Here is a 17,824-nt window from a genome sequence, read left to right on the forward strand (position 1 = left end):
GTGAGAGATGACAGGTACAAGGAAAGCCGGAGTCGGGTAGGGGTTCCAAACCCCAGAAATTAAACAAAGGACTGCAGGGGAGATTGTTTTGGGATCGACGGGATCGGGACATTAATTTTTGCTTCATTGCCAAATAAGCAATCATCATACTTAGGGAGGGGGGGGGGGGGCTGCACCTCAAAACCTGTGTCACGTTCCTCCACCCTTGTGTCTCCAGGTCAGAAAGGGGTTGTCCCAGAAACTGAGGCACCCCGAAACTGTCCCCCCCCCCCCCCCCCCCCCCCAAACAGTTTACAGCTGTACTAGCAGATGGCTGCTATGCAGATGGTCTCACTAATATCGGAGATTTTTGATGTGGGGAATAAAATTAAGTCACATTGGGATGTATCATAACGAGATACACGTGTATAAGATATTTTAGGGGGAGCCAAACCTTGGGTTGAGGATGTAGGAGAAACATCTAGGATACAATTTCTACATGTAGGTTAAAAGAAATCATGGTATGCCGCTGGACCCTCAATAATACTAGAAATGTTCTTTTCCGCACCCGTTGACAACTAAACAATCTTCCCTTTCTCTTTGAAGAAATGTCTTTTGATTGTCTACAAGTAAATTTTAACCATCATGAGATATGCATTTTTGTTTCCAAAAATTCCTTGGCCTGGGCGGATTTCATCGTGTCTAGATGTACATTTGCAATCGGTAGAGGGCGCCATTCATCATGCACACATTGTTAGTAACTTCCACGGCCACATGCGTTGCATTTTACTTAGCGCATGCATAGCTAGCTCAGCTCTGATCAACTGAACACGTGGATACCGCCCCTGGCCTGTAATACCAGCAGTATCTTTTGTGAAGACAGCCATGGAGGAATCTTCAACCATTTTACACGTTTTAAGAGATTTTACGCAAAATAGTAACTCTCCGGAGAACTTCATCGGGTAAGTTACTGCCAACAATGCCATGGCCATACTGCTGTGCTGGGAAAGAATGTTGCATCCTGACGCGTAGTGGCCTATTTACTGGACTGCCTCCGTAAACATAGGCATGATAGGCCACACATCCACATGTACAAAAACGTGTCGCACTTTGCCAAATTTTGATTTTCGCATTTAGGCTTAGTTTGTAGGGGTTTTTTTTGCTTTAGAAGCATACTCACCCTCTTTATAGGCTAATCAGAAAGTGCTGCCTTTTTCAGATGTCTAATTTTTGTGAAATTTCATGTTGAAATTTTGATACGCAAACGTGTCAAAATGCATCTGGAAATTTCACGAAAAATATACATCTGGGTACAACTATAGAATGCAGGGCCACTTTACTCTACATCCGCGCCTCCGTACGGCTGCGTGGAGGCGTGGAACCGCAGTCGACCTACCTCTGAAAATCGATTGCGCCCTCTATCGGTGCGCGTCTCTGCGACTCCGCGACTCCGCGCCTCCACCACTGAGAGACAGTGCCCCGTCGCCCTCCCCCCCCCTTCCTAATTTGCGCGCCCAATTAAAGCGACTCTGCGACTCCCCGACTCCGCGCCTCCGCGACTCCAGACAGTGCCCCGTCGCCCTCCCCCCCCCTTCCTAATTGGCCCGCCCAATTAAAGTGACTCTGCGACTCCCCGACTCCGCGCATCCGCGACTCCAGACAGTGCCCCGTCGCCCTCCCCCCCCTTCCTAATTGGCCCGCCCAATTAAAGTGACTCTGCGACTCCCCGACTCCGCGCCTCCGCGACTCCAGACAGTGCCCCGTCGCCCTCCCCCCCCCCCTTCCTAATTGGCCCGCCCAATTAAAGTGACTCTGCGACTCCCCGACTCCGCGCCTCCGCGACTCCAGACAGTGCCCCGTCGCCCTCCCCCCCCTTCCTAATTTGCGCGCCCAATTAAAGCGACTCTGCGACTCCCCGACTCCGCGCCTCCGCGACTCCAGACAGTGCCCCGTCGCCCTCCCCCCCTTCCTAATTGGCCCGCCCAATTAAAGTGACTCTGCGACTCCCCGACTCCGCGCCTCCGCGACTCCAGACAGTGCCCCGTCGCCCTCCCCCCCCTTCCTAATTGGCCCGCCCAATTAAAGTGACTCTGCGACTCCCCGACTCCGCGCCTCCGCGACTCCAGACAGTGCCCCGTCGCCCTCCCCCCCCTTCCTAATTGGCCTGCCCAATTAAAGTGACTCTGCGACTCCCCGACTCCGCGCCTCCGCGACTCCAGACAGTGCCCCGTCGCCCTCCCCCCCTTCCTAATTGGCCCGCCCATTTAAAATGGATATGGATGCTTCGTTCTCAAAAAGATTCCGCCGAGAATTGCGCCCTCTATCGGTACGCGTCTCTGCGACTCCGCGCCTCCGCCACTCCAGTGCCCCGCGTCTCCGCGATTCTGCGACTCCAAGACTCCGCGCCTCCGCCGCTCCAGACAGTGCCCCCAACACATTTACAAGCACGCCCTCCCTTCCGATCCTTCATGAGAAGCTTTGAAGACAAGTGCAGTGCATTCCTTCGCTGTACTTAGCACTTTTTTGCAGGTTTGCATATCTATTACTCCTATTCCATCCACGCCTCCAGGCAAAATAAAAAACCTTGCTTCGGCGTGGCCCTGCATTCTATAGTTGCTCCTACATCTGTAAAATTCATTTTGGAAAATTTGACAGCCATTTGCAAAAGTCATTTTTTAACTGAACAAGTAAAAAAGGGAAGTGTCCTATAAAAACTCCACGATGCATTAATGTATGTATCACTGTAAACACTGTCATTGTCACGCCCCAACTATCGCATCGGTCCCAACTATAGTTGGGACTGTCCCAACTATAGTTGGGCCTGTCCCAACTGTAGTTCCACAGTTGGGCTGGCCCAACTATAGTTGTGACGGTCCCAACTGTAAGTTCCATTGTTGGGCTGGCCCATCTATAGTTGGGCCACTCCGATCTTTTTATTTTGCGGTGTCCCAACTATAGTTTACATTGATGTACAACCATAAAACGTTCCCTACAGCTCTGATACACGTCTGACTTTACTGGGGACCACTGAAATTAGCTATTGATGGGGCGAATCTATAGTTGGGCCACCCCAATCTTTTTATTTTGCGGTCCCAACTATAGTGTACATTGTTGTACGATTATAAAACATTCCCTACAACTCTTATACACATCTGACTTTACTGGGGACCAATGAAATGATCTATGGGTGGGGACCATCTGTAGTTGGGCCACCGCAATATTTTTATTTGGCAGTCCCAACTATAGTTTACATTGATGTACGACTATAAAACATTCTCTACAGCTCTGCTTACATGTCCGACTTGGGACCTTTGACATTAGCTATGGGTGGGGCCCATCTATAGTTGGCCGGCCATGGCAATCTTTGGCAATCTTTGAATTTTGCAAAATGTTGCTGGATAATAAAACCCAGCAGCTGGACAACTCATCCAACTAGGCAGTACCACGTGACCGGCCAGCCTTGCGGCATGCATGCACGACGAATACGCGGCGCTGGCACCGTGTATTCGTCGTGGAACATTTAATCCAACAAGATCTATCAAGCATGAAGCATCCGGCGCAACTCCAGTCCTAACTATAGTTGGGCCGACCCAACTGCCTCACTATAGTTGGGACAGTCCCAACTATAGTTAGGACCGATGCGATAGTTGGGGCGTGACATCATCATGTATTTGTATGGTCATGATGACTGTGTCTTCATCATTTTCCAATTTCCCGTATACTGCAGTGCTCAGTCACATCTTGAGAAGCCGTTCACTGAATGCACCAAGAGGCTGTTTGATCTTGGCAGTGACTGCCACACCATCAAACCACCATCCCCAGCAGATGGACTAACGGAGCTAATCATTGAAGGGTTGGACGGCGAACAAATATGGGAGGAATTAGAACTAACAAACAGACCGCTCCTCAAGCACACAATGCGCGATGTGGCAAAGTTATTGACAAGTTGCACTGGTGTCTCATTGATTAGAACAAGAACTAAGGAGGAAAAAACGAGTAAAACAAAAGAGAATGTTGAATCTGACGAGGATCAATTTGAGCAGGGATATGATGGTAGTCAAGATCTCTTCGCCGATTCCGAAGATGTCGCTGGCTCAAGTTCGAACTCGTCAGATCCAGACTCTGAAACAAACTTTGACTTCGAGGACTTGGAATCACGGTCAAAGAAAACCGCCCCAAAATCATCGAAAAAAGCAGTACAACCCCGTGGCAGGCCCTCCGTGGTGGATGACCGATTCTTCAAACTGTCCGAGATGGAGCGATTTCTGGAGATGGAAGATGCCAAAGAGGATAGGCGGAGACACAGGGAGGAAACTAGGGGTGGTGATGCGGAGGGGGAAGATCCAGATGAAGACACGGATTCCGAGTCGGTTGATCTGTTCGATGACTTGCCTTCCGATGAAGAGAGTGATGTTGAAGAAAGTCAGGTAGGGTTTTGTGCTAGCCCCACGTGTCTCAAATACTGGACTTCCTCGGTATTAAGAGCCACACAGCGATGCATGCTAAATTTCCTGAAAAGTTGTTTTTCCTGAATTTGAAATCTAGACTGTGTTCTCGCTTCATACTCGTGGTCGTGTGCATTGAACTCATGATCTTGTGAGCAAATCTGCAGGTAGTGGGTTCGAGTCCAGCCTGGGGTTGTGGTGCGTGTGTCCTTGGGCAAGGCACTTTGTCACTCACTGCTTCTCCCCACCCAGGAGTAAATGGGTACCTGTGAGGGCAGTGATGGTTATTGTGATTGATTTAGCTGATTGCATCAATATGGCAGCATCGAGCTTTATCCGGTTTGTTAGTGTGACGTCAGCTTAATTCAACCATGTGTACTTCACACGGTATAGCATAGCACGAATGGAACCGAAAGTTAACATACCTCGAGCGTTTATCCAATGGGCGCTAGTAATCAGTGGTACACGCGAGTGTATGACATTTTAACTAACAAACCGCATACTCCCTAAGGGAGCTGAGATGGTCTTTGGAATGTGTTCATTGGCCTAGTGAGCAGGGGTGATAATATTGTACCGTGTTTGGTTGATACACAAATATGAGTTATTAGTGACTTAACTGATTTGATAAGTAACCAGGAACTACTTATCCTGTAATATTCAGGGGAGATTTTGAGAGCGTTTGTCTGGAATAACTTCAGGATTTTCATGGGTCGTGCATCTTTGACATTTTGATTTTCCCTGGTTATTCACCAGGTATTAGCTTCCATAGCGAATATCGAGTAAAAAAAAAAAAGTCTAGATTTTGAATTCAGGAAACAGAACTGTTCAGGAAATGCATCATTGTGTGGCTCTGAATACCACCAGAGTCCAGTATTTGAGACACATTTATGGGGCTCATATTGAGTAGAGTTCTTTGTTGATATGTTGATTCTCTCCTGTGCCACAAGGGTTTTTCTCCGGGCTCTTCGGTTTTCCTCCCTCCACAAAAATCAACACTTTCAATCTGGCTGTACTCAGTGGTAATACATGGGTGGTATGGCGTCTGCCTAAGGTGCCTTTACATGCCATTGGCTGTACTAAGTTGTAGCTGCATCCTTCGCAATTCAGCTTCTGCTGCGACTAAGGACAAATATTTATTTATAAAAAAAAAGAGAAAGTGCTAAAAACCCTGGGTAACATTTGTGATGCGATCAAGCTACATGAGTCGTTTGTCGACCCTGGTCAAATTTTTTTTATTACAGATTTGAAAAGAGCACAATCTCAGCATTACTGCTATGAAAACCGCATGCTGATACCATCTGTAGTTCAAAAATTATGGAAGTGGGAACACCAAGAGATGTGATGAAGTGATGTGATGAAGTGGCCCTATTTTGGCCTGTATCTCCAAATAAAAATTCCCGACAAACGACTCATTTAGCTTGATCGCATCACATTTGTAGAAAAGTCGTGACACTGACAGTTTAATACATACATGTACCGGTACATGTGTTTGCAAGCAATTTTCACTTCTTCCTATACATGTACAAATGTATGCATTCCATAACAAAGGATTCTTTGCATAGAAGGTTATTACATATTTTTTTTGCACTTGGCGCAGTCAGCACAGAAAGGTGTTCCTGAGTGCTACTGAAAAAGTAATAGTTTATGTAAATATTGAAGTTTCTTTTACACGAAATACATATGTACATGCATTTCACAGGAGAAAAGTGCAAGGAGCATGCATTACAGCGACTACTTTGAGAGTGATAATCGGAAGAAACTGTCCGCAAAAAAGAAGAGCGTCAGATTTGAGGAGTTTGATGAGGAAGACGAGGATGAAGAAACTGGCGATGATGACGATGATGATTCACGGAAGATAAAAAGGTTGGTGTTGTCGGAAAGTGAAAGGCAACTGGGGTACAAACTTACAAGAATATATGTTTATGTCATTCTATAAACTTAGGATTCAAAGGTGACTTTTTGTCCTGTACCTGTTTCCGTAGAACTTCATGATTTATCTTTCATTAACCCTCACCTTAACATGGACTAATCATATAGATTATTTATGTAAAATTATTGCGAGAAACATAGGTGTCATCAACAAGATCAAATATTTTATCCCTCCCACAATTTTAGTTTCCCTGTATAATACATTAATATTGTCGTACCTTAATAATGGTATTCTAGCCTGGGGAGCATGTTCCCTCGGTAATCTCAATAGGCTTTTCCTTTCACAAAAACGGGCTCTTCGAATAATTAATTTTACTGATTTTAATGCCCATACTGATCCCCTATTTTTCAAACATAAACTTTTGAAAGTTAAAGATATTTATTTCCACCAGCTTGGGTCTCTAATGTATCAATCTGCTTCTGGCACCTCACCATCTTCCATTTCTTCAATTTTTACCCGGAATTTTGATGTTCATTCCCATTATACTCGTCAAGTCTCTAATTTTCATCTCCCATTGACTCGCACAACTTTAGCCCAAAAAACTATTAGATATGAGGGACCCAGGCTGTGGAACTCCTTTACCAAGAACCTGAAAACATCCAAAAATGTGTCTACTTTCAAACGGAAATATAAATCGACCGTGTTGTATAATTATTATGATCCCGTGTAACCCATTAACTTCGAGATTGCTCGTGCAACAAATCTTATCCTGCTTGTTAACTGGCATGTAAAGTTTGTGTATTGTCCTTGTCTATTGTCTGTCCTGTGTCTTATGTATTAAAAGCAACTTTAAATTTGTATACAAGGGGCCTACGATTACAAGCTTAGCTTCTTAGTAGGTTCCTCTACAGTCTCACTATCTGTTTATATAGTATCTTTTGTATTAATTACGATCATTAAAAATGTGGCACTGTGGAAAATAAATGAACAATGAACAATGAACAATGAACAATGAACCTTCCCAAATCCTCCAAAATTCTTTTTGCAAATGAAGGATTTTGCAGGATTGAGGCAACATGTATGTGGAAAAAATGTGCGGCTGATTTTGGAGGGTGTACTGTGTCAAGGTCTGGGCCAGATCTTGTGATGTTTATGCTCAGCCGTGCCTAGATTATACTTTAAATCCTCAGCACTGCTCCAGGATGAAACTGGCTCTGTCTCATAATATTGACAGCGATTGCTGGAGGATTTTGCAGAATTGAGGCTGTGTGCAATTTTCTCTTAGAGGCAGTTGGAGGATTTTGCAAGATTGAGGTTGTATCATGGCAAAAATGCCTAGGGATTTTTTATTTTTTTTTTTTAATCATCGATGTCAGATGTAACAGGGACAGGAAAAAAAGTGGACTTCAAATTTATAGAACACCCAAGGGGTGCAATTTCGCCTCAGATGCCATTTGCTCCTAAGGGAAAAAAGCTGTGGACTATATCACAACAGACAACAGTTGCTTTGTTGTGCCATGATTTCATTTTATTTTAACTTGCTGAGTCCTTAAGAAGTGACAAATAATTAATTACAATTGATAAAAGTGTCATTTTTGTCAAAGCAGGATTTTGTTTCGTTTTGACACCTCCAAGCATTTTAATTGAATAGTCCAATGCTTCGGTTGTTGGCGCATCTGCGTTGACACGAAAGGTCAGCACTAAAAAATATTACATAATACCTCGGTAAGGAAAACCAGACAAATGTTCCAGATATAAAAAGCCAGCTTTTGATGCCAAAAATGGGAAGTTTGTTTTTCACGAGTTGTATTATGTATAAAGTGATTTTACAATCTATTTCTGACAGTCGTAATGATGATGGCGATGATGTTGAAGAAGATGATGAAGATGATGAAGATGAAGAAGAAGAAGATGATGAAATTGAAGGCGAAGATCTGGCGGACATTCTCGGAGGCAGAGCCAACGAGAATCAATCATCCTTCGAGAAGAGACAGGAAAAGGTATTGGTTTTCTTGTTTTAAGAAATAAGTGCAGGGAAATGTTCAAGCACATTCTGGAGTTTTGTTGAGTTGTATTGCACATACACCCTAACCCCTTTGAGTGATTTACTGGGAACGTTCCCCACTCTTACGAAATCCAACACCATGGGAACTCAACACCCAAACTGTTGGACTCTGATTGTAGTGGTATACCTGACTCCAATGTAAAGCATAATCAGTTTACTTGTGCAGTACTCACTCCAATAGATTCCAACAAAACAAGCAGTTGGAATTTGAAGGGTTGGGGGTGGTTAAGGTTAACCCTAACCTTTCCAAATCCTCAAAATTCCTCTTGTCAAAACAGAGGATTTTGCAGGATTGAGGCTATATGGCAATAATGTGTTGCTGATTTTGTAGGATGCACTGTGACAATGTCTTGGGCTGGACCTTGTGTTGTTTATGCTCAGCCGTGCATATAAATTTAGGCCTAGATTATATATGTTCTTGAAATCCTCTGCACTGCTCCAGGATGAAACTGGCTCTGCCTCAACATAGTGAAAGTGATTGCTGGAGGATTTTGCAGAATTGAGGCTGTGTGCAATTTTTACACGGTGGCAGTTCCAGGATTTTGCAGGATTAACCCTAACTCCCTAGCGTCTTTTACTAGGAACTGGACCAAGTCCATCAAAATCCATCAATCACTGTGCGTCCAATATAAAACTTTACATGACATAATGGAATCCACCACTGACGCACTGGTTGATATTCATGGACTTGCTACACATGGCTTTTATCACAATAGCAGTACAGGAAGCTAGGCAAAATCAATCGGATACCCCTAGCACTGCTTCAGGCCATTAGGCCCAAGTCCATCATACTCCATCAATATTTAGTCATGCCAGGCCTTCTGGACCAAGTCGCCCAAAAAACACCAAAATGGGGGATGGATTTTGATGGAGTTGGGGTGGTTAGGGTTAAGGTTGCATCCTAGCAAAAATGCCTAGGGGGTTTGGGTTAAGGTACACTTTCAATTGTGGGGTTAATGTAATATCACACAGAACCGTATAGTAATTTCAAAATTCATCTGTTCCGGCATAACTGTCAATAAATGCAAGTATCAACTATCTTTTCTTTCAAACTTTTACATCGTTTGATTTACCATCAATTTCCTTTAAATGTAATTGACACCATTTCGAGACATTCACAAATCAGACTAACAAAATATCATGACATGTCCTTCTTGCATAACTGTCAATAAATGCAAGTTTCAACTATCTTTTCTTTCAGATTTTACATCGTTTGATTTACCATCATAATCCTTTAAATGTAATTGACACCATTTCCAAACATTCACAAATCAGACTAACAAAATATCATGACATGTCCTTCTTGCATAACTGTCAATAAATGCAAGTTTCAACTATCTTTTCTTTCAAACTTTTACATTGTTTGATTTACCATCATAATCCTTTAAATGTAGTTGACACCATTTCCAAACATTCACAAATCAGACTAACAAAATATCATGATATGTCCTTCTTGATTGCACATGTAAGTAATACATGTTTTCTCTTTAAGGTACGATATCCATTGAGCTGGAATTTGAACATTTTAGTTTTTTAATAATCTGCTTCGGGTTTATTGTGTTGTTGTCCCTTGAAACGGCCAAAAAAAACCCCCCAAAATAACTGCAAGTGAACCACTATTTTCCTATATATGTACATGTGCAGTGTATTTACTTCAAGTATTTCACATGCATAAATATAAGTGCTAATTACATTTTGAAGCATACGTTTTTATTTTTATTTGTTTACTCAGAAAAAAAGTGTCAGGAGCTAGATTTGAACCTGCAGCCTCTATTTTTCTTATCAACCAAATTTCTTATTTTGATTTTCAAATTTGAAGCTCAAGCGAAAAATAGAGGCACTGGAAGAGGCCAACATTAGTCAGAAACCATGGCAACTGTCTGGGGAAGCCAAAGCCACCAAGAGGCCAGAGAACAGCCTGTTGGAGGAGAATGTGGACTTTGAAGTCACCAGCAAACCAGGTATTTGCATTCCGAATCATGGATACCCCAGAACTGAGGAGTTTGTAGTATTGATGCAGATACTGTATGCACAACTTATAGTATCTGAATCTACACGAACCTGTAGTGTCTTTGTGTAAGTGCCGTGTGCCGTCACCAGTGTGTGAAAGTGCCCCCCTCCCCTCCCCAGTGACCTCCCCGAACCTTTTCCTTGTAAAGATTGAGAGGGCATTTGGGCATGAAGTCCTACCATTTTGGTGGACCTTTTCACTCTACATTTTCAACATACAAAATGTGCATCACATTTTAAGTGGGATCATTTGTTTCCATGCACACAGCCCCCGTGATCACCGAGGAAACCACGCAAGCCTTGGAGGATATCATCCACCAGCGAGTCTTGGACCACGCGTGGGACGACGTGGAGAGAAAACAGCGTCAGATTGAAGCACCGTACGAGTTCAAGAAACGCATCACGCTGGATCAGGAGAAGAGTAAACAAAGCTTGGCTGAGATTTATGAGCAAGAGTATCTGAAACAATCTGAGGTAGGTTGCATAAGATATGCAATTTTGTCACGCATTGGGTCTTAATCCAGTGGGAGGGGTGTCGGGGGGGGGGGGGGGGGGAGTTGGGGAGGGGTGGTTAAGGGTCGGAAGGAATACTTCCTCTCCTTTACTTTTTGACTTTGGATGGGTGCATTGTGCGATAATATTTCCCCAGATTTTTATGATGAACTTGTACAAATATGCCTTTGTTTTAAATTAGAATTTAAAGACTGATTCCAAACAGGGAATGGAATGTCTGAAGACTCCTTTACTTGATTTTTGACACCTGTGAAATTGGTAATTGGCATTGGAAACCTTTTTTTACTTTGGCAGTGCTTGGGAATTTTTGATATTGGTGGAAAAACATGTGCATATTTGTGCTTAGAACCATTTGACCATTGACTTTCATTTATGAATGATTCTCATCGATACTTGATGACAAGATTTGTTACATTTATTTAGATGTGTTTTTATTTATTTTATCTCATACATGTTTATATCCGTTTTATCTTAAAGGACATTGACCAAAGCAATGGAGAGTAAATAAAGCCAGCCAGAGCCTGACAGCATATATCCAGAAGAAACGGTGTCTCTCCACTCCGACTGGCTTGAACATGAAATTAAACTTAAAATCGCAAAGTATATCCAGGACATATTGAGCCCAAAGATACGAGTGAAAACTTAAAGACGCAAATGAAAATGGTTGATTTTTTTTTTTTTTTACTCTTTGCAGCAGGAGAAAGAAGAAGAAGAGAACCCAGCTCACGCTGAGATCAAGACCACAATGGACGCACTGTTTGTCAAATTAGACGCTCTCTCCAACTTCCACTACATGCCCAAACCGGTAAAGTCATATTTTGTGCAGCAGTCACTTCTTTGAACTTCTTGCATGAACATCAGTTCACCACTCACAAGGGACACTACTGGGTTCATAGTCTCTCAGCACGATGAAATATCACTATCAGAGCTCACAGACATAATTTATGCAAATGAGCCAACTGGCGAACACTGCCGTTCATTTCGTGGCATCACACTGGTGCGGAAGAAACCAGTGCATTGATAAGGGATTCCACTGATTCACATGCTTCTCATTGGTTAAAAACAGTCACATGATGTACTATGACATCATTTTCCCATTCCCTATAATCAATACTGTAGATTCCTGTTTGCTGTTTTGAAACATGCACCTGTGGCAGCCACTGGCCTAGTGGCTGCAGCCACTCCCCATAGACTTGTGTGCTGTTGCCAGCCGTAGCCATGTGATTTGGACACGGCTTTTCTCTGGTATGCCATCCCTGACCTATGATAATTTCTAACTTTTTATCACAGGTGCTACCGGAAGTGAAGATTGTGAGGAACGTGCCGTCTATTTCCATGGAGGAAGTCACCCCAGTAACGGCGACAGACGCTTCGCTAATGGCTCCCGAGGAAATCCAGGTACTGCTTGTTGTGTAAAGGCTGGCTCATACTTACTGTCATAATAATAATAAAAATAGCTCAAAATTTATAAGGCCAAAAAAAAAAGTCTCTGGTTTCTGGTATGGAGCTTGCCCAAAAAGTGGTGCGGCGACGCTGCTTTTTTTTTTTTTTTACCTGTCTTTTTTGCTTCAAATGTCGGCTGATGACTGCAAATGGTGCCCGACTAAACTTAGTGCAAATATATGGGAGTCCGGAGAAGCCACATAAAGCTTATTCTCGATCATAACCCCATCTAAAAACACGTTAAAATTGTGCAGCAGCAGGATTCCAGTCAAACCAGTGAGTTTGGCGGTTTTGAGACATCATCTTTTATTGAAAAAATACCTTTTTCAATTTGCCGATGCGCATTGCTACGGCGACGCGCGCGCATACCAGAAACCGGAGACTTTTTTTTTTGGCCTAACATGCCTTTTTTTCTGGAAGCCATTCAAAAAACGCAAGTCTAAATGTAAAAAAAAAAAACCCTCAGTTTTGGCAAAAGCCAGCATAAAGAGATGTGTTTCGAGTGTCTGTGTGAAAAGCGCGATGTTTTCTGTGTCTCTGAGATCATGTGGCGAGCAGTTCCAAAGTCGAGGTGCAACATTTTGAAAGGCTCTGTCACCATAACTGGCAAGACGAGCTCTGGGAGTTGAAAGAAGGCCAGATGACCTTAAGCCAGTACAAAGCTGTAGTAGGTTTTGTACGTAGGGTGGGTGCAGAGCTGTCAAGTGCTCTGAATGTGAGGATAATGATCGGGTATTCTGTATTGAACCGGCAGTCATAGCAGCTCAACAAATCATCATGTCTCTCTGTTTAGTAGCCAACGTTGACATTGTCTATTGCTCCTACATATTTGGACCGATTTCAACCAAACTTTGTCAAAAGTATCAGCAGCCCAGCCTCAACATGTCACATGACCAAACTGGGGTCAAAGGTCATCATGGGGTCACTGGGGTCAAAACCCTGATATTTGTTTTACCCAAAATACTACTTCCAGAAATTACATGGCACAATCACATGACTCGTGCATGAACACAAATTCATTGGCCCGCAGCTTCCAAGATCCGATCGAGCTTGTTGTATTATAACAATTATTTTCAATCTTTTTAAAATATATACATGCACAATTTGTGTTTAATAATGCAATGCCAATTTTCTGTTACTAAAAATGTATTGTTTTATGTCATCGCATGCCTTGTTTACCTTAAAGCTTTTTTTTCCCCAGAAATTATATTTCATTTGTTTTTTCATACAGGAAAAATCAAAATCTGAGCTCAAGGGTGACACCGAGAGGACGTCAACGGACAGAAAACAAGCGTTGCGTGAGAAGAACAAGCGTCAAAGGGTACGGGCCAAGGAAAGGCTCATGAAACAAAGAGCCGTTGAGAAGCTGAAACCAGGAATGGGCAACAAGTACAGTATGAAGGGCGCCCTCCAGAGACTAGAACAGGACAGCAAACTGCCTTCCAGCAAAACCACAATCATCAAGGTATAGTTGTAAGCAGTATTGGTGGGAGTGCAATAGAGCAATTAATTTGCTAATTTGGTTATTTTGCTAATGCTAATTTACATTTTCATGGGCAAAAGTGTGATGTCATTTCAGGCAAAAACATCAATGTTACAGCTAGTTTCAGCACCAAAAGTTGCCAGAATTTAGGATATTTCACTCTCATGAATTTCTTTTCTTTAGTAATTCGTTTATATGTCAGTGCAAGGCAGTAAGCCAGTGAGCAAACATTTCCCACAAAGGTCTTAATGAACACCTATTTGGGTTCGCAATTTGAACAGAAAACACCTAAAATGAACAGTGTCTTTGTGAAATGACATCACAGCAACAGCGCCCTCAGTTGTCCAGAAAAGCATGAACAATTTGAAATGTTTAAAGAAGTGTACTCTTCAATAAAATTAACCAAAAAGGATGCCAAATAGTTGTCATGCACTTAAGAGGATTAGAAAGTTGCACAAGATATCTCCTTCATATGTGAAATATTCACTTCATGGGCCCTTTGAGAGTTTGAAGTGTTGCGCACTATTTTGATACAAAGGTAAGAGTGCATTGGGCATTTTTCAGGATGTAGTATCCCTTTAACACGTCTTGTGTATGTGTTAGTTCAAAGGTTAACCCTTGATTTTTTTTTTTGGGCACATTCTAGAGTTTTCTTTTGTACACACAGTTTTCATAGTGCATTCTCCATGCTTTCACATGAAGTTACAAGCTAGAATCAATAATAGTATTTTATAATAGTTAGTAATCATCATCAAGAACATTGTCGAGTTCATTTCAGGTGATTTTCGTGGCGTGTTTGATTGTTCATTGACGGAAATTTTAGTTGTTTTGACTCCCCACTGGAGTTTCAACCAACTGGCCTCATGTTATTGGTGTGATCGGTTCGCCCCATTCTGCATAACTTCTGCTCAGTTTTGGCTGCCTGTACATGTACATATAACTCCAGGACCGAACTTATGCATTAAAGTTGGTAGAACACTTATCCAAAATCTACACATTTGTTAACTTTAAAGTTGATCGGATTGAAAAACAGTTCCCAAAGTAGCTTGTAGAATGGAAACGTGTACAAAACCTATGGACGAAAAGTGGAAAAAGGGAAAAAAAAAAAAAAAAAGGGGAAAAATCTGAACAAAAACAAAAGCTGTTCCCAATGGTGTAGAATTGTTCCTGTCATGTTGTGTTCCTTCTCCTTTTCTCAGGATGACAAGAGAGAGAAGGCGCTCAAATCCTCCAAGTCGTTCTTCGGTCGTTTACAAGACGAGGTGACGTCAGAACTGCGTGGTGTGAAGACAAAGAAGAAACTCCAGAAGCAGCCAATGTCCAGCAAGAAACTCAAGTTGTGAGGCCCTTAGCTCCTATAGACTCTGTGTACATGTACCCCCTCAACAATTACAAATAGCTAGAGAGTTTGGGGACACCACTGGAACAGCCTTTTGCACGAATTATCGTCGCAACCTGACGCTCACGCAAAGATGCTATTAGTGGGGCAGATAGGGAAACATTTTGGGGGAATTGTGCCTTTGATGATACAAGCATGGCATTTGGCACAGTCAGCTAGAATATGTCACGTGAAAGAAATCTGGCTATAGGGCCATCGCAGATTTGTCCTTTGAAAAAAATATTGGTAGAAAAACAAGCAATTTTCAACATTTTCAAAATGGCTGCCACTCTGACTGTGTGCCCAATTTCATGCTCGTTTCATGAAAGGCACAATCCCATCACCTATCTGCCGTTCTATAGGGTACTTTCAGAATAAACCAGTATAATAATAAAAATAATAATATGGGAGGCTAATCATCCTTATTCGCAGCTGCGAAGCTGAATTGCAAAGGACGCGGCTACAACGTGTTCGTGCCGAATGTATGTAAAGGCGCCGTCGGCAGGTAGCCATACGACCCATGTATGACCACAGACCACAGCCAAAGATCAAATGTGTTTGATTTTTGCGGAGGGAGGAAAACCGGAGAGCCCGGAGAAAAATCCTCATGGCACAGGAGAGAATCAACACACAACTCCACTTACATATGGTCTGAGCCGGGAATCAAACCAATGATTACTGGTAGCAGGGTTTTGACCAAGTTATTTGATTAAGTTCAGAGTTTACTGCATGCCACATAACTGATACTGTTTTCATCGTGAGCACTTATATCGTTTTGTATTCCTCAATTTGTGAAATGATAAAACTTCAATAAAAGAAAAAGACAAAAAATCAGGATTTGAGAAATCATCTTTAATTTAATCAGATTTTTTACAATGCTGCAGCAGCAGAAGAAAAAAAACCAGTACATGCATATTTAGCGGAAAAAGTAGCAATCTATGCAAACATGATATATTTAACTGCACCAGAAAAAACACAGAAAGAAAAATTGAATGAATAGTACTACTAATTGCACTGGAAGTAGACGGTTGCCAATGACAGGCCCTGATTAAGTTTCTTGTGAAACTGCAGGATTTGGCAACACTTTTCCCCCATAAAAATGAACGCCTAAAAAATGTTTTAATGTGCACATGTTTGTGATCACATTTTTGTGCTATACTGTAGTGCAAAACTCTCATCCGTCCTAATGGGTAATATTCAACACTCTGATGACGGCGTTTATGGAGTGTAATTTTCAATTTTCTCATTAAAACTGCCATTTGAAGCAACAAAAAATTGAGTAAAAAAAAAAGCCCATTGACCCTAACCAACCCTCAACCCTTCAAAATCCAACTGCATGTTTTGTTGGAATCTGTTGGAGTGAGTTTTGCACTACCTAATAAACTGGTTATGCTTTACATGGGATCAGGCATACCACCATAATCAGAGTTCAACAGTTTGGGTGTTAAGTTTACCATATGGTGTTGAGTTTACCATATGGTGTTGGGTTTACCATATGGTGTTGGATTTTGCAAGAGTGAGGAAGATTCCTAGTAAATCACTCAAGGGGGTTAGGGTTAAGTCCCCTGAAAAGAAAAGCTCTTTCTCTTAAAAACCAATTACTTAATTTAAAGCCATTTTGTAAACTTGCAACATTTACATGTTCATCATGTATATTTTCAGTTATTTCAATGCATGTATACTCATTAAATTCTTTGATTCAAAGTATGGTATGAAAGTGGAAAAACAAAAGGGAGTCTTGTATATTTTATCTGATGATAATTTGTATAAGCCTTTTGAATCGTGCTCATTCAAAAAAAAAAGAAGCTTACACTACATGTTGATCCTCACAATTTGGAAGTCTGGTGAAATAAAATGCAATTGGCGATACATACCGCGATTCCAGAGTCATCTTTTAACTTGTTTCAAGATAAATGTACCTAGCCTTTAACAAAATACAAATTCTCCAGCTTACTCGAATATCTCAGTAAAGATTTTGTAAATTAGTAAAAAACAAAGAAGAAACAACAATCAGTTAACGTTGACTTCATTATGCCAGCAAAATTAGATTCCCCCCTTAAATATGCAAAGAAGCGACATGTCTTAGTACAAATTATTTGAAGTACTACGCAGCAAGCACAATGAAGTATGATAAAAGTACCATGATTTGCATAAGCATAATAATACCCATAGTCATAAATACAAAGCTAAAATATATACTACTTGAAATATCAAATATAACTTTCACCTATTATGCCGAGTACAATATATCCCTTCAGCCATTACATGGCCAAATATCTCCAATGGTTACCTCAAAAGGCGCCATTTAAATAACCAGAATAGTTAGTCAAACTTTCTTTCAAAGAATTGAACCATAAGGCCAAAAAAAAAAAGTCTCCGGTTTCTGGTATGCGCGCGCGTCGCCGTAGCCATGCGCGTCGGCAAAATGAAACAGTTTTTTTTCCAATAAAAGATGTCTCAAAACCGCCAAACTCACTGGTTTGACTGGAATCCTGCTGCTGCACAGTTTTAACGTGTTTTTAGATAGGGTTTTGATCGCTTTATGTGGCCTTTTTGGACTCCCAATCCCATAAATTTGCACTAAGTTTAGTCGGGCACCATTTGCAGTCATCAGCCGACATTTGAAGCAAAAAAAAAA

At 41.9% G+C, this 17,824-nt stretch overlaps 1 protein-coding gene across 1 annotated transcript; it reads left to right on the forward strand.

Annotated features, from left to right (window-relative positions):
• The first annotated feature begins 776 nt into the window (after positions 1-776).
• LOC119741002 (U3 small nucleolar ribonucleoprotein protein MPP10-like) lies at positions 777-17,059 on the forward strand. Its single transcript, XM_038216557.1, has 10 exons — positions 777-941; positions 3,707-4,406; positions 6,124-6,287; positions 8,141-8,294; positions 10,179-10,320; positions 10,638-10,843; positions 11,577-11,687; positions 12,173-12,280; positions 13,557-13,790; positions 15,008-17,059. The coding sequence occupies exons 1-10, from the start codon at positions 865-867 to the stop codon at positions 15,149-15,151; spliced, it is 2,040 nt and encodes a 679-aa protein (XP_038072485.1). The 5' UTR covers positions 777-864; the 3' UTR covers positions 15,152-17,059.
• Positions 17,060-17,824: the final 765 nt, after the last annotated feature.

This window comes from Patiria miniata, unplaced genomic scaffold (assembly GCF_015706575.1).
Source record: "Patiria miniata isolate m_02_andy unplaced genomic scaffold, ASM1570657v1 HiC_scaffold_5, whole genome shotgun sequence".
Taxonomy (NCBI): domain Eukaryota; kingdom Metazoa; phylum Echinodermata; class Asteroidea; order Valvatida; family Asterinidae; genus Patiria; species Patiria miniata.

Excerpts from the sequence above, each read along its gene's own strand:
- LOC119741002 (XM_038216557.1), top strand. The coding sequence starts at position 865 with ATGGAGGAATCTTCAACCATTTTACACGTTTTAAGAGATTTTACGCAA. Across the intron at positions 6,288-8,140 it reads GATTCACGGAAGATAAAAAG|TCGTAATGATGATGGCGATG; the intron begins GTTGGTGTTGTC and ends TATTTCTGACAG. Across the intron at positions 10,321-10,637 it reads TGAAGTCACCAGCAAACCAG|CCCCCGTGATCACCGAGGAA; the intron begins GTATTTGCATTC and ends CCATGCACACAG.